Source organism: Lampetra fluviatilis, chromosome 73, assembly GCF_964198595.1.
Source record: "Lampetra fluviatilis chromosome 73, kcLamFluv1.1, whole genome shotgun sequence".
Lineage (NCBI taxonomy): Eukaryota > Metazoa > Chordata > Hyperoartia > Petromyzontiformes > Petromyzontidae > Lampetra > Lampetra fluviatilis.
This window is the reverse complement of record NC_136347.1, coordinates 755,870-783,576: the sequence shown is the minus strand read 5'-3', so window position 1 is coordinate 783,576 and position 27,707 is coordinate 755,870. Positions and strand designations below refer to the sequence as shown.

Below are 27,707 nucleotides of genomic sequence, written 5' to 3'. Positions count from 1 at the left end.
CGTATCAATGTGGTGGATAAGCAATTTAGTACACCGAATGTCGAATTTGCCGTGACTAAAAGCGTCGGAGAAACTCTCGTAACAAACCGCGCAATTTCCCTCGTTGTAAAGCGGAACAGAGCGCGTCAATCCACTGTTCATCGCGGTCCAGGCACAGGTGCGAATGAGACATGTCACTGACATGTGCCACGACCGGATCACCCGGGGGCACCGGTGCCGCGTAAGCGAGCACCGTCCCCTGTGGGATGACGGTCGTTCACGAACCTGCATTCAGGACTTGGATGAAGGGTGCCACATCCCCCGAACAAAGCGTCTGAGCCTCGGCCAGCTCCAGACCCCTTTCTGCAATGTTAGACGGTCGCAACAAAACACCGTCCGCCGCGGCGACCGATGCAAGGGGAGAGGCACCAACATTTGAGATCGCGGATGAACACGCACTGTCTGGAATGCTAACGCCGGGACCGTCGCGTAGGCCGTGCGCAAGCGAGTGGGTCAGGGTAGGCACGTCACGCGTCAGCCGGAGGGGAGCTCGATGCAGCCCTGGTCTATCAACATTTTGATCGTCATTTTACCCAGGAAGTCCGTACCCAACAGGCACGGAACGGCGAGGGGGGAGGAGACCAACATGGGACCTTGCAACCTGACATCCCCAATACAAATTTGGGCATCGATACATCCAATTATACCCAAAGAATCCCCGTTGGCGGCAAAACAGGGCACGTCAACAGGCCACAAGGGGCGACATTTATCAGGCAGAATGTTGTGTACGAGGTCCGAAATAATGGTTGCCGACCCCCTCAATCGAGCCGACAATGGCGGAAGATCCCTGTGCGGCAGCCACGACTCTATGGGCTAACTCGGTCCACTGACCAGGGCCGAGCGCCCGAACCCCATTACGACCCCCTGGCTCCCCACCCCCGGCGCATGATGTGTTGCGTGGCGGAGTGTGCGAGTGTCGTGTGGGGGCCGAGAACGTGAGGTGCCGCGACTTGCCTGAGTCCGTCGCGAAGGTGAAGGCGAGCGCGGCGAGGAGCGCGGCATCCTGAGGACACGCGTCCTCGCAGGCCGCAGTTGTAGCAAATGATGGACGCTCCCTCGCGGCGCGGAGGCGTCCGTCCCCGCTGGCGGAAATCCTGTTGGCGACGGCGATCGTTGGATCGCCAATTCTGCACCGAAGAGGACGCGAAGACCTGGTCCTGGTGACGTTCCTCCTCGGGGTTGCCGGCGTTGATCGGCGCAGTGCAGGCCGCGATGCTGGAGTCCCTCTGTAGCACCAAGTGCGCCTGAATGCACCGTGAGGCATGCAGGGAGCAAAAGTTGTCGTCGTCCACTGTTGGCATCACGATGCGCAACTCCCGTGCCAGGCTGAGGAGCTTCTCCAACACCAGCGCATCGATCCCTTCGTGATCAATGCGCGGGAACGCAGCTCTGGTCAGGGCCAGCAGCGCACTGCGGTAGGCAAGGGGAGATTCACCATTCCTTCTGTTATACTCTTAGTTCTTTCGGTAAAGTCACGTAGGTAATTTTAATTTCATTTTTTACCTACGTGACTTTACCGAAAGAACTAAGAGTATGAATCCTTGCAGTCACGACAGCTTCAAATCTAGAACTTCCTTCTGTTGTTGAAGTGATGGCGTGATTCCGACGGCGGTCCGTAGATCGCCTGCATGCGGAGGAGCGCCTGTTGCAGTGTGGAGCGGTCCCCCCGCGGTATGGTGATGAGCGCGGCGAGGGCGTCGTCGTCTAACGCCGCTGGAAGCGCCCGGAGCGCTTCCACCTCCGACCATCCGGCCATCTCGCAGTGCGAGAGGAAGCGGGGCTGGAAGGCCGTCCAATTGCGCCTTCAGCGCCGGCAGGTGCTGTTGGACGGTCGGCGATCGTCCCCCGGGCAGCGCGGAGTCTTTTGGCTTGGCGCGTACTGCAGCTCCGGCGGCCAAGATGTCGGCCTCCTGTGGCCGTCGCGCCATCAATGACGTTACGCCATCCGGTTGGTTCCCGACGGGTCTTGCATTGCGCTCCCGGCGGAAGCATCCCCCACCATGGTGGGAAATTCTAAAGTTTTGGCGGGATCCTCAACACCAGTGGCGGTGGCATCCGTTGCCCGCTGTGCTGCGATTTTCACCCCGGCCCCGGCCTCCTCGCGGTGAATGTCGCCGAGGATGGTGGCCGCAGCCTGCAAGGCGGAGGTGCGCCTCTTGCAGCGAGCTCCGCGGTGACGGGGAGACGGGAGGTGGCGGGCCGGGGCAGCTGCCCGGCCGGCAGCACTTCACAATCCCCAGCCAGGATCACCGGACCCACGGTCGCCTGGTCGTCGTCGTCTCCCTCCGGGCTCCTGGCGCGGTTCTTGCGTCTCGTGTCCATGGCCACTCCTGACACTAAATGTAGTGAGCCCAAGGACGAGAGGGGGCCGGTAGTTGAGGCGACACTTTTACTTAACAAACACTAATGTACAGGGTCCCTAACACAAAGGGGTAACGGCCCCTTACACCCGCTACCTGGGGAGGTTTGGCCTCCGGGCTGTCGTGCCTCCTCACACGGGGGACCACTCTGCACTCGGCCCTCTGGCTACAGTCCCTAGGGGGAGGGGCTATCCTGACCCGACCCAGCCAAGATCCTCGGGTCCCGGCCACTGGCCCACTCAGTGCCGGCCCTGACAAGGACAGCGGGTCTGGGGGTCTCAGGGTCTTGCTCTAAGCTCGGTCTTCAGTCTTCGGCTTGAGGAACACTGCCGAACCCGGGTCAGGGGTCCGGCTTTTATCCACCTGCCACTCCCCTGGCCACACCCTGGACACGCCCCCCTTCCAGAGAGTTCCAGAGGGACCTGGGATCTCCCCCCCCCCTCTTGGGGTCTCGGGAACCTTGGTGGCCCACACATCACCCCCTACTGCAGGTAAGTCCCCCGTTTATCACGTTACACACGTACCACGATTATAACAACAAACACGTTCATTGGCTGAAAACATAAACTAAACAACAGTAGAACCTCGGAGATCGAACGCACCAGAACTCGAACAAATCGGTGTTCGAACGATATTTACGAACATTTTTTGCCCCGGAAACTTAACGAAATTCGGAGGTCGAACGGGAACTCGCGACTTGAAATTGCCTGTACGTCTGAGACGCGTATGGCCAGCGTGCATGACGCTTGCCCAGTGAAAGGTTTTACCGTGTGAGAGGCAGAAACAAACCTCTTAGGATCAGTATTTAGCCAGAAAGAGTTCAAAAGACTCAGAGTTAGTGGCAGAAAGAGGCACACAACAGAAAGAAGCCCAGAAGGGCAGTTCATCAGTTGTTATTATGTAAACTTCGCGTAAAAATGCTTTATAATGAGAGATTTCTTGTGCCTGGAACCAATGAATGTCATTTACATGAATTATTATGGGGAAAATTAATTCGGTGTTCAAACAAATCGGTGTTCGAATGGCCTCCTGGAACGAATGAAGTTCGATCTCCGGGGTACCGCTGTCGATGCATCGTCACCAGGTGTCAGGCCACAATGAGCTGCTGCTGCTGAGTAGCTCTCGTTCAGAGGCCGCCCTGGCCTGGCCGTCAACAATGACATCAGCAACAACAAGTCGCTGATGTCGTCGTTATCGTCATCGTCACGTGGAAATGTATAGCAGCGGCAAATCCACGCAGTGACCGCGTGGAGAGAGAGACACGCACGACTCCAAATATACAGCAGGTGTCACGGTCAAACCCACGACCTCCTGCGTAGCAGACGAGGTAGTTAACATCTCCTAGTCACCGTGATTATGCTGATGGTTTACAGGAGGTCGTCGGTTCGATCCCAGACCTTGACGATGTCTGCTGCTGATGTATATTTGGAGTCTGCGTCTCTCTCATCATCATCATCACTGTGGTTAGGAGATGTTAACTACCTCGCCTGGTATACAGGAGGTCGTGGGTTCGATCCCAGACCCTGACGATGCCTGCTGCTGCTGCTGTATCTGTGGAGTCTGCGTCTCTCTCTCTCTCTGTGTGTCTCTCCCCGTGGTGGTTACCGCGTGGATTCAGAGGATTTGGCCGCTGCTTTAAATTTCCACGCGACGATCACGACGATATCAGCGACTTGCTTCAGCTGCCTCTAGTTTTCTAGTCACGTGTACACCTAAATCATTGCGAATCCTCTATCTGTGGGTTGTAAATTGGCACTAGTTGGAAGTCTCTGGGCAGTGAAACCGGTCGCAATAATCGCCATATCGCGATAAGCGCCATATCGTGGGAATTGCGATACCGTGTTATATGGTGCAGCACGATATCGCGATAATCGCCATATCGTGAGAATTGCAATATCGTGTTTTGGTTTGTGCAGCACGATATCGCGATAATCGCCATATCGTGGGAATTACGATATCGTGTTGTATGGTGCTGCACGATATCGCGATTATCGCCATATCGTGGAAATTGCAATATCGTGTTGTATGGTGCAGCAAGATATCGCGATAATCGCCATATCGTGGTAATTACGATATCCCGTTGTATGTGCAGCACGATATCGCGATAATCGCCATATCGTGGGAATTGCGATATCGTGTTGTATGGTGCGGCACGATATCGCGATAATCGCCATATCGTGGGAATTGCGATATTGTGTTGTATGGTGCGGCACGATATCGCAATAATCGCCATATCGTGGGACTTGCGATATCGTGTTGTATGGTGCGGCACGATATCGCGATAATCGCCATATCGTGGGGATTGCGATATCGTGTTGTATGGTGCAGCACGATATCGCTATAATCGCCATATCGTGGGAATTGCGATATCGTGTTGTATCGTGCGGCACGATATCGCGATAATCGCCATATCGTGGGAATTGCGATATCGTGTTGTATGGTGCGGCACGATATCGCGATAATCGCCATATTGTGGGAATTGCGATATCGTGTTGTATGGTGCGGCACGATATCGCGATAATCGCCATATCGTGGGAATTGCAATATCGTGTTGTATGGTGCAACACGATATCGCGATAATCGCCATATCGTGGTAATTACGATATCCCGTTGTATGGTGCGGCGCGATATCGCGATAATGGCCATATCGTGGGAATTGCGATATCGTGTTGTATGGTGCGGCACGATATCGCGATAATCGCCATATCGTGGGAATTGCGATATCGTGTTGTATGGTGCGGCACGATATCGCGATAATCGCCATATTGTGGGAATTGCGATATCGTGTTGTATGGTGCGGCACGATATCGCGATAATCGCCATATCGTGGGAATTGCAATATCGTGTTGTATGGTGCAACACAATATCGCGATAATCGCCATATCGTGGTAATTACGATATCCCGTTGTATGGTGCGGCGCGATATCGCGATAATCGCCATATCGTGGGAATTGCGATATCGTGCAGCAAGCCTTGGAATACCGCGGGAGCGGACTGTTCAGAGCAGCGAACCAAAAATAAATACATTTTATTATCGATCACGCCGTGCACAAAGGGAAATATCGCAGTACCTAAAATAATTGAACGCTGCTGTCAGATAAAAATTTAATAAAATTGTAAAATCTGTGAAATAATAACATTGGTCGTTGTGTACTACAGTGTAACTGCGATGGTGAAATGAGGTTACTAAGCCAGGTTTCTTAAAATTCCTCACCTTAAATTCCCCATCGTACACACCGCGGGCAAAACTAAATATCGGAATAACTAAAAAGAAGCGACAAAACACTGACACAAAATCGCGATTTAATATCAAAACTAGCGGAATAATAGTATTAACATTACGCGAGCCTGTACAGTATTAGTGTTACAACAGCAGCACCATCAGCGGCGAACTACCCGAATGTGTATCGATAGTGGAGGACTCCGATGAGCTCTAAGCTCTTTGACAGGTGTCCAGCGATATAATAGAAGAGCCAATAACAGAAGAGTCGTGAACTTGTGGGTTTGTGACAATTTTAATAAGGAAGAGCGAAGCGAGCGACGCCATCACCGCTCTCTGGAGACCCCCCCCCTCCCCACCGGGTTCACGCCCTCCCCGTATTGTGGCGATGATACAAAATAGATTAAAATTATAGAATTAATATGAATAAAATAAAAAAATGAAATAAAAATATTAAATGTAATATAAAGTGCAAATAAGTATAAAAAAAATATTGAACATCATGAAAAATATTAAATCAGATAAAACAAATTAATATAAAACGTTAAATATGAGATAAATATAGAATGAAGTGTTAAATATAAAATGTAGACTAAATTAAAATATAAACAAAAATACGATATAAAAGCATAAAATATTAAAATATACAAAAAATGTTAAATAAGAAATATAAAATGTAAATTTTAAAATAAAAATACTGTATAAGCTAATAAAATGTATATAAATTAAGAAATACAAAATATAAGATCTAAAAAAAAAACAATAAATATAAAAACGTAAATTGTAAACTAATACTGTACATGGAAATATAAAAATATAAAATATAAACTAAAAAATATGAAATCTAAACAAATAAATATAAAATGGTCAAACTGCCGATGCCCTTATATGGCGCGTGACGTCACCGCCATGGCGCCGCGCCACCGCTGAGGCGACCACTTTTTGTTGTTGGCGCGCTTTTCCCGCCACCTCCACCACCACCACCACAGCCCACCTCGTCACCCCCCTCCGTGTCACCTCCTCCTCCTCCACCTCGTCGTCAACCCGCCACCAAGCCGAGCCCCGCGCCCTCTTCGCAGGGACCAGGCGAAGACTTCTCTGGCTTCTCCCCCCACCCCCATCGGCCGAGAGCAGACGGCGCGAAGAAGCCTGCGCCGTGTAGGCCGCGCTCGACTTGCCCGCTGCGCTAGGCCACCGCCTCAGCCTCACAACATTCTCGACACTTTAGTCGATGTTGTGTGTTTTTAAAGCACCCTCTGTGTAACGACAGCAGCGAGGAGGTTAGCGAGGAGGAGAGTGCGCGAGGTGGTGACGACGATAGAAAGTCGCGGGCGTCAGCTGCGATGCTGTCAACGCCGCCGCCGCCGCCGCTGCCGCAGCGAATTCCCTGCAGTCCGTGAGGAGAGGCCTCGACCAGGTAAAGGTCTAAAACTTGTGGCTTTAACAGCGGGAGGAGGCTTTCGCGACCAATATACATTATATAGGTTGCTTCTTGGTGGGGGGAGAGATCGTGTAAATATAAATACAATTTCGCCATCACCCGACACAGACAATTCGTACGGGTTGTGTCACGTCAACAGAACGTGCAAATTCGTTACTTGTGCAGCACGATGATGTGTTGGAGAGTAAACCCACAACATTTACAATCTGTGTGTGTGTTGCAGAGTAAACCCACAACATTTACAACTTGTGTGTGTGTTGGAGTGTAAACCCACAACATTTACAATCTGTGTGTGTGTTGGAGAGTAAACCCACAACATTTACAATCTGTGTGTGTGTTGGAGAGTAAACCCACAACATTTACAATCTGTGTGTGTTGGAGAGTAAACCCACAACATTTACAATCTGTGTGTGTGTTGGAGTGTAAACCCACAACATTTACAATCTGTGTGTGTGTTGGAGAGTAAACCCACAACATTTACAATCTGTGTGTGTGTTGGAGAGTAAACCCACAACATTTACAATCTGTGTGTGTTGGAGAGTAAACCCACAACATTTACAATCTGTGTGTGTGTTGGAGAGTAAACCCACAACAATTACAACTTGTGTGTGTGTTGGAGAGTAAACCCACAACATTTACAATCTGTGTGTGTGTTGGAGTGTAAACCCACAACATTTACAATCTGTGTGTGTGTGTTGGAGTGTAAACCCACAACATTTACAATCTGTGTGTGTGTTGGAGAGTAAACCCACAACATTTACAATCTGTGTGTGTGTTGGAGAGTAAACCCACAACATTGACAATCTGTGTGTATGTTGGAGAGTAAACCCACAACAATTACAACTTGTGTGTGTGTTGGAGAGTAAACCCACAACATTTACAATCTGTGTGTGTGTTGCAGAGTAAACCCACAACATTTACAATCTGTGTGTGTGTTGCAGAGTAAACCCACAACATTTACAACTTGTGTGTGTGTTGGAGTGTAAACCCACAACATTTACAATCTGTGTGTGTATTGGAGAGTAAACCCACAACATTTACAATCTGTGTGTGTGTTGGAGAGTAAATCCACAACATTTACAATCTGTGTGTGTGTTGGAGAGTAAACCCACAACATTGACAATCTGTGTGTGTGTTGGAGAGTAAACCCACAACAATTACAACTTGTGTGTGTGTTGGAGTGTAAACCCACAACATTTACAATCTGTGTGTGTGTTGGAGTGTAAACCCACAACATTTACAATCTGTGTGTGTGTTGGAGAGTAAACCTACACCATTGACAATCTGTGTGTGTGTTGGAGAGTAAACCCACAACATTTTCAATCTGTGTGTGTGTTGCAGAGTAAACCCACAACATTTACAATCTGTGTGTGTGTTGGAGAGTAAACCCACAACATTTACAATCTGTGTGTGTTTTGGAGAGTAAACCCACAACAATTACAACTTGTGTGTGTGTTGGAGAGTAAACCCACAACATTTACAATCTGTGTGTGTGTTGCAGAGTAAACCCACAACATTTTCAATCTGTGTGTGTGTTGCAGAGTAAACCCACAACATTTACAATCTGTGTGTGTGTTGGAGAGTAAACCTACACCATTGACAATCTGTGTGTGTGTTGGAGTGTAAACCCACAACAATTACAACTTGTGTGTGTGTTGGAGAGTAAACCCACAACATTTACAATCTGTGTGTGTTGCAGAGTAAACCCACAACATTTACAATCTGTGTGTGTGTTGGAGAGTAAACCCACAACATTTACAAACTGTGTGTGTGTTGGAGAGTAAACCCACAGCATTTACAATCTGTGTGTGTTGGAGAGTAAACCCACAATATTTACAATCTGTGTGTGTGTTGGAGAGTAAACCTACAACAATAATCTGTATTTGTGTTGGAGAGTAAACCCACAACATTTACAGCATGTGTTTGTGTTGGAGAAAAAAAATCCACGTTTGAAATGTTAATGTTGTAAATGTTGTGGGTTTACTCTGCAACACATCGGTTAGTGCTGAGCTAGTAACAAAATTACACATTCTGTTTACGTGACAACCCCCTTACTAATTGGCTGTGTCCGGTGGTGGCGGGTTTAACGACACAACATTTATTTTTACGCAATCTAACCCAAAAAAAAACCTATATTATGGATTTAAGCTTTTACAAAACACCTCCCACTCACCCATCCTTAAGCTTTGCCTGCTGGAACTTTTTGCCGCTGTTAATTTGGCGGCGGCGTTGTTTCAATTGTGCAATGTGGGTGGAACGTGCCTTCCCTATGTTTGTGTGCAGGTCATGTTGTGGTGGTGGTGGTGGTGGTGATATTTTTGTTTGGCCGGATAGAGGGGGCTAAACGGGCATGGCAGGGGCTACAGAAGAGAAGGAGTGATGTGGTACAACAGAAAGTGGAGCTGAGTGGACTTGCTGATGACTGGTACCAGCGGTGTCAAGATCGGCCTCTGTGAAGGAGAGGAGGCTCGTGAAGGACGCTACTGGGAAATTGGAGGCAGTCGCCCTCCAGCAACAACGGAGGACAGAGGAGCGATGCTCACAACACCGAGCAGAGCGCCGGGCGGCTAAATCACAGCAAGTTGGCACAGTAAGGGGCATAGGGCGGTGCATCAGCCAGTCATCTCAGTCAGTGGGCATTCCACACTTCACGTGGCCTTAACGTGCACATAGCCTGGCACAGGTGCCGTGGTGATGTCACCGCCACTGAGTGGCGAATAGCGGTTGTTGGTGGTGGTGGTGGTGCTGGCCACCGACCCCCTCTGCGTGTGCCAGTGTTGGCCTTCATCGGTGCTGCTGCTACTCGCTAACGCCACCTGCCTCCCAATCTGTTCAGGCAACGGGGGGGGGGGGATCTTTGGTGGAGGAGGATTAGGAGGAGATGGAGCGAACAAACCTCGGATTGAGATTCCCTTGAGGGAGAGGAGCGAGCTGAGCACATAGAGTTGTCTTCCCGACAGGTAGGGGAGGGAAGCCTTCATCCAGCAGTGGAGAAACTTTCCCATTGGGTAATTTGAATGCTTTCCAGAGAGAAAGCAGAGCCGTGAGTGTTGTGACCAGCTCGGGGTTACGATCGTCAAAGGGAAAGCATTGTTTGGTGTTGCGTGTGCTAATGTTCGTACTTTATAATGCGAGCATGTGCTCGTGTTAACTAGTATTTAAAATGTCGTGTCTGTGGGTTGCAAACACTTCATTATTAATGCTACCCCTATCCCCTCCCTTTGATGCTGCTAATCATGCATAATGCACGGGCATAATATGACTTTGAAACCCCCTGCCCACCTCCTACGCTTTTCACAAATAGTACTAATCCCATATCTGCATTTCCCATAAATATGCTAAATTCCTCTTGATATGCAAATTCTTTTGTCAAGGTGCTCTTCCCCCTCCAACCCAGCTTAAATATACCCTCCAAGCCTGGGGTGTTTCATTCAGACGCTGTCTTCCCGACAGACCTGTTCTTCACCTGAGACGGCTGCTTGCGTTGTGGCCGAAACGTCGTGAGAATTATTTTATTATGTTTTATTTTAATTATTTTATTATTTCCCTTCTACGTGACTTTACCGAAAGAACCAAGAAGACTGCAGAGGGTTGTACAGAAGAAGCTTACTTGGTGCAGTCGATCAGTTGGACCGACAGCGATCGTTTGTATGGTGTGGATGATGCGATTGGACCTTCATACATGCCTGAGCTTATATAAACTTAATGCGAAGTAAAATCTTGACTTTAAGCTTTCGTGACTGCAGAAATTCATATTCTTTGGGTCTTTCGGTAAATTTACATAGGTAGATTCAAATAAAATAACGAAAACTACGACGTTTCAATCGCAACACAAGCGTTTGTCATCAGGGAAAAACCCGCTTGTGTTGCGATCGAAACGTCATAGTTTTTTTGTTATTTTTTGTTATTTTCTTTGAACCTATCTGCGAAAGACCCAAAGAATATTAATGCGAAGTTATTTGTATTAGATGCATCGGATAGCTTGTGTGTGTGTGTGTTTTAAATGCAGTTTGAATCTATGGTACTGATAAAAACTAATCCAGTACTATGCCAACAGAGACACCCTGAGCTGGTTTAGCTGACGTCTTGGCTTCAAACCACGTTGTGTCTGGGTGTCTCTCTCTGTAGGTTCATAATGGTCGTGTCAGAGACACATTGAGTTGGTATAGCTGACGACCCGGGTTCAAACCACGTTGTGTCTGGGTGTCTTTCTCCGTAGGTTCATAATGGCCGTGTCAGAGACACACTGAGTTGGTATAGCTGACGTCTCGCGTTCAAACCACGTTGTGTCTGGGTGTCTCTCTCCGTAGGTTCATAATGGCCGTGTCAGAGACACTGAGTTGATGTAGCTGACGTCCCGGGTTCAAGCCACGTTGTGTCTGGGTGTCTTTCTCCGTAGGTTCATAATGGTCATGTCAGAGACACACTGAGTTGGTATAGCTAACGTCTCGGGTTCAAACCACGTTGTGTCTGGGTGCCATTATCCCAGTGGGTTAAAAATAAAATAAATGAAAACAACTAAATTAAATCACGACGTTTCGGGCGCAACACAAGCGTCCTTCTTCAGGTGGGGACAACGTAGTGAAAGCACAACCAACAAGTGTGTCTAAGAGACGGCTGTGACAAGGAATTATACAGTCGGGGATGGAGGAAGTGGGGGGGCCATGGTGAGTGTGTGGGGCAGGCTGTGGACTGGGAAGCAACGATGTGAGGCACGGGGGGGGGGGGGGGCGCTGGGAGGCAACGCATGGAGTTCAAACTGAAGCTTTGTGATGCAGGGGGCCCCTCCCTCCATCCTCCACGACTATATAATTTCTTGTCACAGCCATCTCTTAGACAAGGATGCTTGTGTTGCGCCCGAAACGTCGTGATTTAATTTAGTAGTTTTAATTTACCGAAAAAACCAAAGAGTATGAATCCTTGCAGCCACGAAAGCTTAAAATCTAGAATTAACCCAATGGGCTTGACTGGGTGTCGAGTCTCAGGGCAGTGTAAGTTTAGGCGCCATATAGCGACCACTGTAGTCTCTGCGCTCCTTCAACGTAGGAATAACAAACACTCGGCAAGCTCTCCTCTGTTGAAGCCCTCTCGTCGTGAGCAGTAGCAGCAGCAGCGCTCCGCACTGGGCATCGAGCAGCCCCAGGGCATATTGCCGCTGCTATCGTTGGTGAGAACAAACTGGGACGCGGCAAATATTGAATGATCGATGCTCAGTTTAACACGTAGTGGTAGGAGGAGGCTTTCGCGACCAATCTTATCCATAGTCGAGGTTTTTTGGCTAGATCGTGCAAATGTAAACGTGTCGTTAAACCCGTCACCACCCGACACGGCCACTTGGTAAGGTTCGTCAAGTCAACAAAGCGTGTACAATGAATTACGAGGTCACCACTAACCGGTGTGTGTTTGAGAGTGAGTGGGGAGCAGTAGTTGAGTGCGGAGCGGTAGTTGAGCGGTTAGTGCACTGCACTACGAACCTGGCGACCCGGGTTCGACTCCCGCTCACGGCCTTCACCGGTGACGATTACTTGAACTGGTCCTGGGTCTCCTCTTGGTCGACTCAGCCTCAAATGAGTACCTGGTACGGTACAGAAAAACATCGCCACTGGGGGGGAGGCAAAGGCGACCGGGCGTGACGCTGGCCACCCACCCCCTTGTGTGCCACAGTGCCAGCCTTCCATAGGTTGCTACTCGCTAATAGCACTTGCCCCAACAGTTTGTTAAAGGCTACACGGGGGGTCTTTTGTCGGAGAGTGAACCCACGGCAACATTTACAATTCGAGTAGCTGGCGACATTTCACCTGAAGACGATTGCTTGTGTTGCGATCGAAACGTCGTGATGTATTATTTTGTCTACCTACGTGACTTTACCGAAAGAACCAAAGAGTATGGATTATTGCAGTCACGAAAACTTCAAATCAAGATTGACAATGACGTGCGTGTGTCTTGTGTGTGTGTCTCTCTGTGCGTGCGTGTGTGTCGTGTGTGTGTGTCTCTCTCTGTGTGCGTGTCTTGTGTGTGTGTCTCTCTCTGTGTGCATTTGCAGCACCATGAAGAAGGGCAGGAATTCCTGTTCGAGTGACGAGTCGGACGGTGAGTGAGCGCTCCTCCCCTCCGCTCGTGGGTGTCCCGCTTTGTCCGGATCGCGTGGCCCGCACGCCAACCCGCCGCACGCTGCCCGGCGCAGCTTGGGTCTTTTTTGCCGGATGGAGGGGGCTGAACGGGCGCGGTGCCGGCTGAAGGAGAGGTGGGGGGGGCCGGGCGGCAGCGAGTCGGCACAGTGAGGGGGGTAGAGTTGGTGCATCTGGGCCATTCATCTCAGCCGATGGCACCTGCCTGGGTCTGTCCCGTGACCTCCTGCCCACAAGACTTCGACACGGCGCAAGTGCACCTAGGCTGGCACAAGTGCCGTGGTGACATCACCGTCCCTTAGTGGCAAAGGGCGGCTGTGAGCGTGTTGGCGCACGTGTGTGCGTGCGTGTGTAGTGCTGTTCTAATCGCGCTGCGCTACGAACCCGGCGACCCGAGTTGGACTCCCGCTTGCCGCCGGTAACGAATATCTGAAACTAGTAGTAGGTTTTTACCCTTTCAACTGGTACAAAAACTGACACCTTTATACAAGGCATCATGTTTGCAATAACCACAACACAAGCAGTCAAAATGCAAACAAAAAAAAACAACTCTGATAATTGGTTCTTTACCCTTCTATCTGGCAACAAAACTGACACCTTTTTACAAGGAGTCATGTTTGCATAGACCGCAATACCTGCAGTCATAATACAAACAAAAGAACATAACTCTGATAATGTGCACTGTCCTTAAAGTTGATTGATCCACACCCGAGACAGCTTTCCTTAGAGCCTAGTCTCATATGGGTTGGACCAGAAGACGCCAAAAGGCGCACAACTCAAAGACAATGCACCATCAGAGTATGAGAGCTCGGGGCAAGCATCTACACTATGGGAACCTCATTTGCCAGTAAAAATATGATAATTGGTTCTTTACCCTTCTATCTGGCAACAAAACTGACACCTTTTTACAAGGAGTCATGTTTGCATAGACCGCAATACCTGCAGTCATAATACAAACAAAAGAACATAACTGATAATGTGCACTGTCCTTAAAGTTGATTGATCCACACCCGAGACAGCTTTCCTTAGAGCCTAGTCTCATATGGGTTGGACCAGAAGACGCCAAAAGGCGCACAACTCAAACTCATACTCTGATGGTGCATTGTCTTTGAGTTGTGCGCCTTTTGGCGTCTTCTGGTCCAACCCATATGAGACTAGGCTCTAAGGAAAGCTGTCTCGGGTGTGGATCAATCAACTTTAAGGACAGTGCACATTATCAGAGTTATGTTCTTTTGTTTGTATTATGACTGCAGGTATTGCGGTCTATGCAAACATGACTCCTTGTAAAAAGGTGTCAGTTTTGTTGCCAGATAGAAGGGTAAAGAACCAATTATATTTTTACTGGCAAATGAGGTTCCCATAGTGTAAAAACAACTCTGATGAGGATAATGATATGCACTGTCCTTGAAGTTGATTGGTCCACACCCGAGAGATAGCTTTTCTTAGAGCATCGGGTGTGGACCAATCAACTTCAAGGACACCCCACTCCCCCGTGCGTCGGCGCTCATCGTGCTGCTGCTGCTAACAGCGCTCGCCCAAACGGTCTGTTGAGGCTACGCGGGGGGATCTGTGTCGACTGCATCTGTCTGTCCGCGTTTGTATCCCCTGTACGCAGGTGCTGCCACTGTTCCCTCTTGGCCACCACCGCCCTCATCGTCCTCTTCCAAGCAGCAACAGCATCACCCTCACCAACATCACCCTCCTCACCCTCCTCACCACCAGCAGCAGCAGCAGCAGCCTCAACTAAAATCACGATCCCACCGATTCTCATCGGCATCGTCCGCCGCCATCGCCGCAGCAGCAGCGACGATGACGCCATCGGCGACGTCGTCATCGTCGGTGGCGACGGTGACATCGCCGCCGCCGCCACCGACGCCGTCGTCATCTTCGTCTCACCGCCCGGCGGAGGTTTACCGCAAGGACCTCATCAGCGCCATGAAGGTGCCGGACTCAGCACAGCTGGGCCCCGGCGAGTATTACGTCATGGCGGACGCCTGGAAGCCCGAGTGGGAGAAGGGGGTGCAGGTGCCTGTGTGCAGCGAGCACGACTACCCAGAGCCCAGCGTCAGGTGACAGCCCCCCCCCCCTCCTCTCCCCCTCCCTGCCCCCTCCTCTCCCCCTCCTGGCCCGTGCCTCTTCTCCGTGTCTCCCATCGCCTTCCCCGCATCTCCCCCCACCCTTCCCGTGTCTCCCCCGTGTCTCCCATCGCCTTCCCTGCATCTCCACCCACCCTTCCTGTGTCTCCCCCGTGTCTCCGCTCACCTCCCCTGCGTCTCCTTCCACGCGTCTCCCCCCCCGTCTTCGCTCTCCTTCTACGCGTCCCCCCCGTGCGTCTCCTCCCCCGTGCGTCTCTTCTCATGCTCCCCCCCCCCCGTCCCTGTTTCTTGCCCCAGGATACTGGCGGAGCGCGAGAAGGCCGTGACGTTTGCACGAACCAGGAAGTACATCCAGATGTCGGACCTGGAGTCTCCAACACCCGGCTACGCCGACCTGCGTTCGCTCATCCAGGCGACCTGCCACTACGACCTGGACGACACCGACCTCTCCTGGCTACAGATGGCCAACCGCGAGCTCCAGCGCATGGGTGTGTGGGGTCTACACACACAACAACAACTCGTACAGAGACACACACACACTCGTACATATACACAACAACAATCGCCATTTGCCACGAAGTGGCGGTGACATCATCACGACGCTTGTGCCAGACTATGTGCACGTTAAGGCCACGTGAATTGTCGAACGTCCGCTGGCAGGAGGTCACGGGGCAGACCCAGGTGCCACGGGTCGACTGACTGAGATGACCGAGATGACTGGCTGATGCACCACCCGTGCCCCCTACTGTGCCAACTTGCTGTGCTTTAGCCACCCGGCGCTCCGCTCGTTGTTGTGAGCATCGCTCCTCCGCCCTCCGTTGTTGTTGGAGGGCGACTGCCTCCAACTGGCCAGTAGCAGCGTCTTTCACGAGCCTCCTCCACAGAGGCCGATCTTGACACCGCTGGTACCAGACATCGGCAAGTCCACTCAGCTCCACGTCCTCCTGTACCACATGACTCCATCTCTTCTCTAGCCCGTGCCGCGCCCGTTTAGTTCCCTCTATCCGGCCGAACAAAAGCTGTTTAGGCATGTGGTGACTGGGCATGCGGGCTACATGACCCAGCCAACGCAGCCTTGCCTGCCAGAGGAGCTCACCGATGGGACTTTGCCCAGATCTTTCAAGGATTTGTGAGCTCCTCTCACAATCCAGCCTCGTTAAACCCAGGATGGATCGTAGGCAGGCCAGCCTGAATGTTTCCAACCGGCGAAGATGCTCCATTAGGGGGGGTCCACGTTTCGCAAGCGTAGAGGGAGGGAATGACCGTGGCCGAGAAGACTTGACGCTTCGTGCGGAGCGACAGACCAGGTAGCTTCCACACAGCGTTACGCAACCGATAAAAAGATAATGGCGCTCGACTTATTTCGAGACCTCTGCTGTCAAACCGGAGCCGGTCATGAGCACACTGCCCAGGTATGGGAAACTCTCCACTCTCTCCACAACTGCCCCATCACCGATTGGGAGTTGTGGTGGTGGGTTGCCCGATGGTACAAAATACCCAGGCAGGTGCTTAGTTTTGGTGGGGCTGATGGTAAGGCCCCACCTCTTAGAGGCACGCTCCAGTTTCAGCAGCAGCGCCTCCAACTCCTCCTCTGATTGAGCGGCAATTACCGGATCATCGGCATACATGACGTGGTTGACCAATAAGGAGCCATCCCTTGATCGCACCCGGGCATCAATCAGCCTCCCTTTGTATCTGTACCAGATGGAAATTCCTCTGGTACAGCCATCAAAGGCTTCATGAACTACGTGGTCGAAAAAGATGTTGAATGTGGGAGCCAGAGGACATCCCTGTCGCACCCCAAGGTGAACAGGAAATGGCTCCGACTCCCGGCCACGTAGTTTTACCCGGGCCCGCTCACCATCATGAAGGTCCTTAATGATTGTGAGCAGAGGGTCAGGGACTCCGAAAGCATGGAGAACAACCCAGAGCCCAGGCCTACTGATGGTATCATAGGCCTTGACCAGGTGAATAAAGCAGAGATGTAGGTCTTGTTGGAATTCTCTACACCTCTGCTGTAGCAAGTGGCGAGAAAATATGGCATCTGTGCAGGGCCGCCCTTTCCTGAAACCATATTGAGGCTCAGCAAGCCCCTCTCGTCAGCATGCCTGGCAAGGCGATGTTGAATAATCCTCGCCAGGACCTTTCCCGGCACACTGAGGAGTGAAATGCCCCTGTAGTTGTTCCAATCCTGCAGAACCCGTCCAGTGGTCCAGACTGTTATGATGTCATGTAGGGCAGTCTGTGCACAAACGCCACCCTCCCTTAGCATTTCGCTTGGGAGATCATCTCTGCTCAGTGCCTTTCCTTGTCTCAGACTCTGAATCGCCTTTAGTACTTCCTCAACAGATGGCACCTCAGCCAGCCACTCACAGGGGGTGACTTCCTCTTCCAATATTTAAGGTACCGCAGCCTCAGCAGGGTCATCCCCACTTTGTCCCACGATGTTTTCCATGTCGAGGGATTTACCCTCCCCTAGGACTTCACAGAAATGCTCAGCAAATCTGCAAACCTGTTCCTGGGGGTCGGAGATTGGATCACCTTTTTTTCCCCTCATGATGGTAATCGGTGTGGCGCTGCAGGTAACTTTTTTGATGGAGTTAAATAGGGATTTGTGATCGCGGGCCATTGAGGCAGATTCCATCGCCTCAGCAACCCGCGACCACCACCAATCCTTGCAGCGCCTCACAGCTCTCCGAACCTCCGAGCGAAGGCTACGGTAAGCCTCCTCGTTCTCTGACGTGGGATGCTGTAGACAATTCGAGTGGGCCTGTCGCTTTTTTTCAGCCATCCTGAACACCTCCTGTCAGCCAGGGTAACTGGGGAGGTCTGGAACGCGTACCCAAAGCAGCCATTGCAGCTGCCTGAGTTACACTCCTAAACCTCGCCCATTTACCCTCGACATCTGGAGGAGTGGGGGACGATGCCAACCCCAGCCGTAAGCGATGATGAAATTCTCGCCTGCAACTTTCATCAGCTAACTGAGACCAGACCACCTTAAGTTGGAATGGGGTCCTGCGTGTGCACCCACCACTGGAGTGGAAGAATGGCAAGCGCATCTTACAGATAACAAGTCGATGGTCAGAGGGCAGATCAGCTCCACGGTAGGTCTTGGTGTCAAGGACATGGGCCCGCATCCGCTGTTCCGTCATTACGTAGTCCAGCAGATGTTCTTGCTTGGACCCGGCATGCATCCATGATGTTGTGTGGATGTGCCGATGCCGGAAGAGCATGTTGGTAATTACAAGCCCATGGGCTGCACAAAAATCTAGCAGCCTCCTACCGTTGTTATTGATCTGATCTGGCCCATACCTTCCAATCACTCCAGACCAGGTGCCAGCGTCATGACCAACTCGGGCATTGAAGTCACCCAACAAGATGACTATCCCGAGGGGCCGCTTTAGCCAGCACCTGTGACAGGAGGTCATAGAAGGCATCTGACTCATCGGCCTTGCCTGCATTCCTCCACGGATGTTCGTCTTCGGTGGGGGCATAAGTAACCACGACCACCACTCCTCGCCTCCGGTTGAATGGAAGGCGAGCCCAAAGTATCCTGGGGCTTACAACTTCCCACACCTCACCACCACACTCCCACGCCCCCTTCATTCTTTTGTTCAGAAGAAGAGCCACTCCCTGTTGTTTGGCAGTCTCCTGCCCTGGGTAGAGGACTGTCCACCCCTCATGGTGGCAGGAGCCAGAGCCGGTCCACCGGACCTCCTGAATGCCACAAAGATCCAGGCGGTACCGGTCCAGCTCCCGATAGATGAGTGGCATCCTCTCCTCCGCAGTGAGTGTTCGAACATTCCACGTGGCCACCCGCAGTGGCTTTTTGTTGTTTCTGGAGGAGCCCCGAGGGTAAAGATTAAATCTCCTGGCTCCGCCAAATGGGGTTTGGCCAGGAGACGAAGTTTCACCGTACCTGTGCCGGCCGACCGGTGCGGTAGCGTACTCAACATCTCCTCCGCGAAGATCAGGGCGGCCGGGGCGCGGTGGTGGCGGTGCCCCCCCCCCCCCCCCCCCTCACAACCGGCGGTTGCATGACGGCTACGCGGGCGGGGGGGGTGACCTTTGACCCGGCAGGGGAGGCGCGCGTGGACGAGGCCGCGGCGGAGCGCGTGATGGAGCGTCTGGAGCGGCGCTGCGAGGACCGCATGGCGGTGGCCATGGACACGGTGGAGGGCCTGGGCATCGAGTACGACGAGGACGTGGTGTGCGACGTGTGCCGCTCGCCCGACTGCGAGGAGGCCAACGAGATGGTGTTCTGCGACCGCTGCAACGTGTGTGTCCACCAGGTGAGCGTGGGTGGGTGGTTGGGCGGGCGGGCAGGCGGGCGGGCGGGCGAGTGGGCGGGTGGGTGAGTGGGTGGGTGGGTAAGTGAGTGGGTGAGGGAAATGGTGTCCACCAGATGAGGGTGGGTGAGGGGATCAGAGGGTGGGTGGATGAGTGAGTGGGTTAGATGGTGGGTGGGTGAGTGAGTGAATGAGTGGCTGGTTGCGTGAGTGGTTGGGTGGGTTAGAGGGTGGGTGTGTGGGAGGATGAGTGGGTGGGTGAGTGGATTATAGGGTGGGTGGATGAGGGAGTGGGTTAGATGGTTGGTGGTTGAGTGAGTGAATGAGTGGCTGGTTGAGTGAGTGGGTGGGTTAGAGGGTGGGTGAGTGAGTGAGTGAGTGGGTGGTTGAGTGGGTGGGTGGATGAGTGGGTGGGTGAGTGGGTCAGAGGGTGGGTGGATAAGTGAGTGGGTTAGATGGTGGGTGGGTGAGTGAGTGAATGAGTTACTGGTTGAGTGAGTGGGTGGGTGAGTAGGTGAGTGAGATGGTGTTCTGTGACCGCTGCAGTGTGTGCGTCTACCAGGTGAGGGTGGGTGGGTTTAGAGGGTTAGTCGATGAGCTCGTGAGTGAATGCTTGAGTGAGTGACTTTGGAGCAGGCTCACGAAGGACGCTCACAACAACGAGCGGAGCGCCGGGTGGCTAAAATGCAGCAAGCTGGCATAGTGGGGGGGTACAGGTGGTGCATCGGCCAGTAATCATCTCAGTGGGTCAACCCGTGGTACCTGCTGGGTCTCCCGTGGCCTCCTGCCAGCAGCGAGCCTTTGACACTTCACGCGATGGCCTCGAAGTGCACCTGGCCAGGCAACGGCGCTGTGGTGACGTCACCGAATGGCGCCTATTGTTGTTGTTGTTGTCGAGTGGCTAAGGGATGAGTGAGCGAGTGCAACATCCCTCTCATTCCGGTCTCACGCCCCCCGTGCCCTTCCGTGTGCACCACGTGTACCCCTCGTGTGTCCCCCGGCTGGTGAGTGCAGGCTTGCTACGGCATCCTCAAGGTGCCGGAGGGTAGCTGGCTGTGCCGCTCGTGCGCGCTGGGCGTGCGCCCCGCCTGCCTGCTGTGCCCCAAGACGGGCGGCGCCATGAAGCCCACGCGCAGCGGCAGCAAGTGGGCACACGTCAGCTGTGCCCTCTGGATACCCGAGGTGGGAGTCTGTGCACAACCGCACTAGCACACACCACCACTCAACTAATCACACTACCACACTACTACCACTTAACTAATCACACTACCACCACTCAACTAATCACACTACCACACTACTACCACACTACCACCACTTAACTAATCACACTACCACACAACCAACCACACTACCACTTTACTACCACACTACCACTCTACTACCACACTACCACTCTACTACACTACCACTCTACTACCACACTACCACACACCACCACTTAACTAATAACACTACCACACTACCACCACTTAACTTATCACACTATCACACTACTACCACACACCACCATTGAACTAATCACACTACCACACTACTACCACACTACCACACACCACCACTTAACTAATCACACTATAACACTACCACACAACCACACTAACAACCACACTACTACACTACCACTCTACCACACTACCAACCACACTACCACTCTACTACCACACACCACCACTTAACTAATCACACTGCCACACTACTACCACACTACCACACACCACCACTTAACTAATCACACTACCACACTACTACCACACTACCACACTACCTACCACACTACCACACAACCACACTACCACACTACCTACCACACTACCAACCACACTACCACACAACCACACTACCACCACACTACCACCACACTACCACACTACCAACCACACTACCACTCAACCACACTACCAACCACACTACCTACCACACTACCACACTACCAACCACACTACCTACCACACTACCTACCACTCTACCACACTACCACACTACCACCACTTAACTAATCACACTACCACACTACCACCACTCAACCAACCACACTACCACCACACTACCACACAACCACACAACCACACTACCACCACACTACCACACTACCAACCACACTACCACCACACTACCACACTACCACACTACCACCACACTACCACACTACCAACCACACTACCACCACACTACCACACTACCACCACACTACCAACCACACTACCAACCACACTACCACACTACTACACTACCACACTACCACCACACTACCACACTACCAACCACACTACCACACTACCACACTACCAACCACACTACCACCACACTACCACACTACCACCACACTACCACCACACTACCACACTAACACTACCACACTACCACACCACCACACAACCACACTACCACCACACTACCACACTACCAACCACACTACCACCACACTACCACACTACCACACTACCACCACACTACCACACTACCAACCACACTACCACCACACTACCACACTACCACCACACTACCACCACACTACCAACCACACTACCACACTACCACACTACTACACTACCACACTACCACCACACTACCACACTACCAACCACACTACCACACTACCACACTACCAACCACACTACCACCACACTACCACACTACCACACTACCACCACACTACCACCACACTACCACTACCACACTACCACACTAACACTACCACACCACCACACTACCAAACACACTACCACTCAAGCAACCACACAACTCAACCAAACACACAACCAACCACACTACCACTGGAACAGATGGAGATTAGTCCACCCGCACGTCGAAGGGAGTTCCGCAGCCCATCTGCGCGTGATCCGCCAACCCCCCGCGTGCCGTTGCTTTGTGCAGGTGAGCATCGGTTGCCCCGAGCGGATGGAGCCGGTGACGAAGATTTCCCAAGTGCCGCCCAGCCGCTGGGCTCTCGTCTGCTCTCTGTGCCGCGTCAAGACCGGAGCCTGCATCCAGGTGGGGGCGGGGAGGGCGGGGGGGGCGGGGGGGGGCGGGTGGGGCAGCATCTCTGTGAATGCAACGACCCTCTGCGTGGATGCATCGGCCGTGCGTTTTACGTTGATGTTCATGCGGCACCAGTGAGTGAGTGCCTGCCTGCGCGTTAACGTGCGTGTCTGTGTGAGTGTTAACGCTGCTAAGTGTTAACGTGGGTGAGCGTTCACCCCGTTGGGTGTTCACGTGAGTGAGCGTGAACCCCGTTGGGTGTTCACGTGAGTGAGCGTTCACCCCGTTGGGTGTTCACGTGAGGCTGAGTCTCTCCGCGTGTCTCCGTTGGGTCCCAGTGCTCGGTGAAGAGTTGCATCACGGCGTTCCACGTCACCTGTGCCTTCGAGCACGCCCTCGAGATGCGCACCACCCTGGAGGAGGGGGAGGAGGTTCGATTCCGCTCCATCTGCTCCAAGCACAGCAAGCGCCGGCCACAGCAGCAGCAGCAGCATCGGAGCAGCCATGCGGGAGGAGGTGGTGGTGGTGGAGGAGGTGGTCCCACTGAGGATGAGAAGACCAGCCTTCGCAAGCAGAAGCTGCAGGAGCTGCAGGTAGGAGGTCATTGCCGCCTGTCATTGTTTTGTGTATCTGTGTGTGTGTTTCTGTGTGTGTATCTATGTGTGTGTGTATATATATGTGTGTGTGTATCTGTGTGTGTGTATCTGTGTGTGTGTGTGTATATCTCTGTGTGTGTTTCTGTGTGTGTATATGTATCTGTGTGTGTGTATATATATGTGTGTATGTATACATGTGTGTACAGTGAGGGAAAAAAGTATTTGGTCCCCTGCTGATTTTGTACGTTTGCCCACTGACAAAGAAATGATCAGTCTATAGTTTTAATGGTAGGTTTATTTGAACAGTGAGAGACAGAATAACAACAACAAAATCCAGAAAAGTGCATGTCAAAAATGTTATAAATTGATTTGCATTTTAATGAGGGAAATAAGTATTTGACCCCTCTGCAAAACATGACTTAGTACTTGGTGGCAAAACCCTTGTTGGCAATCACAGAGGTCAGACGTTTCTTGTAGTTGGCCACCAGGTTTGCACACATCTCAGGAGGGATTTTGTCCCACTGCTCTTTGCAGATCTTCTCCAAGTCATCAAGGTTTCGAGGCTGACGTTTGACAACTCGAATCTTCAGCTCCCTCCACAGATTTTCTATGGGATTAAGGTCTGGAGACTGGCTAGGCCACTCCAGGACCTTAATGTGCTTCTTCTTGAGCCACTCCTTTGTTACCTTGGCCGTGTGTTTTGGGTCATTGTCATGCTGGAATACCCATCCACGACCCATTGTCAATGCCCTGGCTGAGGGAAGGAGGTTCTTACCCAAGATTTGACGGTACATGGCCCCATCCATCGTCCCTTTGATGCGGTGAAGTTGTCCTGTCCCCTTAGCAGAAACACACCCCCAAAGCATAATGTTTCCACCTCCATGTTTGACGGTGGGGATGGTGTTCTTGGGGTCATAGGCAGCATTCCTCCTCCAAACACGGCGAGTTGAGTTGATGCCAAAGAGCTCCATTTTGGTCTCATCTGGCCACAACACTTTCACCCAGTTGTCCTCTGAATCATTCAGATGTTCATTGGCAAACTTCAGACGGGCATGTATATGTGCTTTCTTGAGCAGGGGGACCTTGCGGGCGCTGCAGGATTTCAGTCCTTCACGGCGTAGTGTGTTACCAACTGTTTTCTTGGTGACTATGGTCCCAGCTGCCTTGAGATCATTGACAAGATCCTCCCGTGTAGTTCTGGGCTGATTCCTCACCGTTATCATGATCATTGCAACTCCACGAGGTGAGATCTTGCATGGAGCCCCAGGCCGAGGGAGATTGACAGTTCTTTTGTGTTTCTTCCATTTGAGAATAATCGCACCAACTGTTGTCACCTTCTCACCAAGCTGCTTGGCGTTCGTCATTTAGTGACGAATGGCGGTTGTTGTGTGTGTTTGTGTCACTGTGTGTGTTTGTGTCTGTGTATATATGTACATGTGTCTGTGTGTGTCTCTGTGTACATGTGTCCATGTGTGTCTCTGTGTACATGTGTCTGTGTGTGTGTGTCTCTGTGTACATGTGTCTGTCCGTGTGTGCCTCTGTGTACATGTGTCTGTCCCTGTGTGTCTCTGTGTACATGTGTCTGTCTGTGTGTCTCTGTGTACATGTGTCTGTCTGTCTGTCTCTGTGTACATGTGTCTGTCCGTGTGTGTGTCTCTGTGTACATGTGTCTGTGTGCGTGTGTGTCTCTGTGTACATGTGTCTGTGTGTGTATGTGTATATATGTACATGTGTCTGTCTGTGTGTGTGTCTGTGTACATGTGTGTGTCTCTGTGTACATGTGTCTGTCCGTGTACATGTGTCTGTGCGTGTTTGCCTCTGTATCTCCGTATCGTCAGGAGGAGTTCTTCTCGCTGGCGGGTCCCGGTGAGGAGCTGGCCCAGTCTCTGTGTCTCCCCGACGCTCCGGTCGACCTCCTCTTCCAGTACTGGAAGCTCAAGCGACGCTCCTCCTTCTCTCGCCCGCTCATGGACCCCCCCCCGGACTCCCTCGCCACGGCGGGGCCCGGGGGGGCCGCCGGCGGCTCGGGGGCCGGCGGCGGCGCGGGGGGCACCGAGGCGTCGGAGGACAGCCTCTACCGCCGCATGCGCATGTTCATGTACCTGCGACAGGACCTGGAGCGGGTGAGTGGGTGTGTGTCAGTGTCTGTGTCAGTGTGTGTGTCAGTGTGTGTGTCAGTGTGTGTGTGTGGGTCGGTGTGTGTGTGTGTATGTGTCGGTGTCTGTGTCAGTGTGTGTGTGTGGGTCGGTGTGTGTGTGTGTGTGTGTCAGTGTGTGCGTGTATGTGGGTCGGTGTGTGTGTGTCTGTGTCAGTGTGTCAGTGTGTGTCGGTATGTGTGTGTGGGTCGGTGTGTGTGTGTGGGTCGGTGTGTGTGTCTGTGTGTCTGTGTCAGTGTGTCAGTGTGTGTGTCTGTGTCAGTGTGTCAGTGTGTGTGTCTGTGTCAGTGTGTGTGTGTCTGTGTCGGTGTGTGTGTCGGTGTGTGTGTGTCTGTGTCAGTGTGTGTGTCTATGTATGTGGGTTGGTGTGTGTGTCGGTGTGTGTGTCTGTGTCAGTGTGTGTGTGTCTACGTATGTGGGTTGGTGTGTGTGTGTATGTGGGTCACCCGACGCTCTGGGTGGCTAAAGCACAGCAAGTTGGTACAGTAGGGGGCACAGGTTGTGCATCAGCCAGTCATCTCTGTCATCTCAGTCAGTCCACCCGTGGCACCTGGGTCTGCCCCGTGACCTCCTGCCAGCGGGCGTTCGACACTTCACGTGGCCTCAAGGTGCACATGGCCTGGCACAAGCGTCGTGGAGACGTCACCGCCACTTAGTGGCGAATGGCAGATGTTCTTGTTGTATGTGGATCGGTGTGTCTGTGTGTCGGTGTATCGTTCCGGCCTTCATAGATTTCTCGCTACACGGGGGATCTTTGTCTTTGTAGGTGCTACTCACTAACAGCACTTGCCCCTGCAGTCTGTTAGAGCTACACGGGGGATCTTTGTCTTTGTAGGTGCTGCTCGCTAACAGCACTTGCCCCAACAGTGTGTTCGAGGCTACAGGGGGGATCTTTGTCTTTGTGTGCGTGCGTGTAGGTGCGTAACCTGTGCTACATGGTCTCCCGGAGAGAGAAACTCAAGAACTCGTTGACGCGCCTCCTGGAGCAGGTCTTCCACACTCAGCTGCGCCTGCTGGAGACCGGCACCGCCACAGGTTCGGCGACTTCCACCCCCCGCCCCCTCCCCCCCCCGCCCCCACCGGGGGATACAAAAACGACCGGGCGTGGTGCTGGCAACCCACCCCCTCGTGCACCACGGTGCCGGCAGCCTTCGTCGGCGCTGTTGCTACTCGCTGCTTTTACTCGGCTGTTTTATCTTGCCAGGAAAGGCCCCCATAGTAGAGGTTTGTGGGTCAGATCGCGTGAATATATAAATGTTGTGTCGTTAAAACCCTCCAGCACCCGACACGGCCAACCAGTAAGTGTTGTCACGTAAACAGAACGTGGCCAATTCGTCACTAGTACAGCACTTCGATTTAAAGCTTTCGTGACTGCAGGGATTCATCGTCTTGGTTCTTTCGGTACAGTCACATAGAATGGGAATAATAAAAGAAAAAATATACAAATAAAACATAACATATATTATCATGTTTTATTTATTATTATTTTATAATGTTTTATTAATATTTTTTTTATTATTTTATTATTTCCATTCTACGTGACTTTACCAAAAGAACCAAGAAGATAGTACACTGTGTAGTGTAGTATATAGTGTAGTGTGTAGTGTATAGTGTAGTGTATCGTGTAGTATATAGTGTAGTGTATAGTAGTGTAGTGTATAGTGTAGTGTATAGTAGTGTAGTGTATAGTGTAGTGTATAGTAGTGTGTAGTGTAGTGTGTAGTAGTGTATAATGTGGTGCATAGTGTAGTGTAGAGTGTAGTAGTGTATAGTGTAGTGTAGAGTGTAGTAGTGTAGAGTGTAGTAGTGTAGTAGTGTATAGTGTAGTGTATAGTGTAGTATAATAGTACAGCACACCGGTGTGTTGGAGAGCCAAGCCACAACATTTACAATCTGAGTACCGTGACGTTTTGCTGGTAATTACAACCAGCTTCATCAGGCGACAGCCAGATTTATGGAGAAGTCCACCTGCGTCGTTCCTTCTCGACGCGTTGATGTGTTGACCACCCTTCTGCGCTCTTGCACAATGTGGGGGGGGGGGTGACTGAGGCAACGTACATGATGCATGTGCATTATGCGAGCCCTTTGAACTTGTCCTTTCTGTCTATTGTGTTTATTAAAATAGCCCTACCAATGGTAAGACAAAGATCCCCCGTATAGACTCACAAAGAGACCCATAGACTCACAAAGAGGACCCATAGACTCGGAGACCCATAGACTCACAGAGACCCATAGACTCACGGAAACCAATAGAGTCACACAGAGACCCATAGACTCACACAGAGACCCATAGACTCACACAGAGACCCGTAGACTCGCACGGAGACCCGTAGACTCGCACAGAGACCCGTAGACTCACAAAGAGGACCCATAGACTCGGAGACCCGTAGACTCGCACAG

General features: G+C 51.8%; 1 protein-coding gene across 1 annotated transcript in view; it reads left to right on the top strand.

Annotated features, from left to right (window-relative positions):
- The first annotated feature begins 6,940 nt into the window (after positions 1-6,940).
- LOC144953216 (protein Jade-1-like) overlaps positions 6,941-27,707 on the top strand; it is a 39,003-nt gene continuing 18,236 nt past the window's right edge. The window contains exons 1-10 of the mRNA XM_078883775.1: positions 6,941-7,036; positions 13,114-13,150; positions 14,804-15,257; positions 15,582-15,772; positions 19,365-19,576; positions 20,588-20,755; positions 22,451-22,567; positions 22,894-23,148; positions 24,990-25,274; positions 26,225-26,342. Coding sequence (XP_078739901.1) covers positions 14,998-15,257; positions 15,582-15,772; positions 19,365-19,576; positions 20,588-20,755; positions 22,451-22,567; positions 22,894-23,148; positions 24,990-25,274; positions 26,225-26,342 — 1,606 coding nt within the window. The 5' untranslated portion in view covers positions 6,941-7,036; positions 13,114-13,150; positions 14,804-14,997. The remainder of the gene's footprint in view (positions 7,037-13,113; positions 13,151-14,803; positions 15,258-15,581; positions 15,773-19,364; positions 19,577-20,587; positions 20,756-22,450; positions 22,568-22,893; positions 23,149-24,989; positions 25,275-26,224; positions 26,343-27,707) is intronic.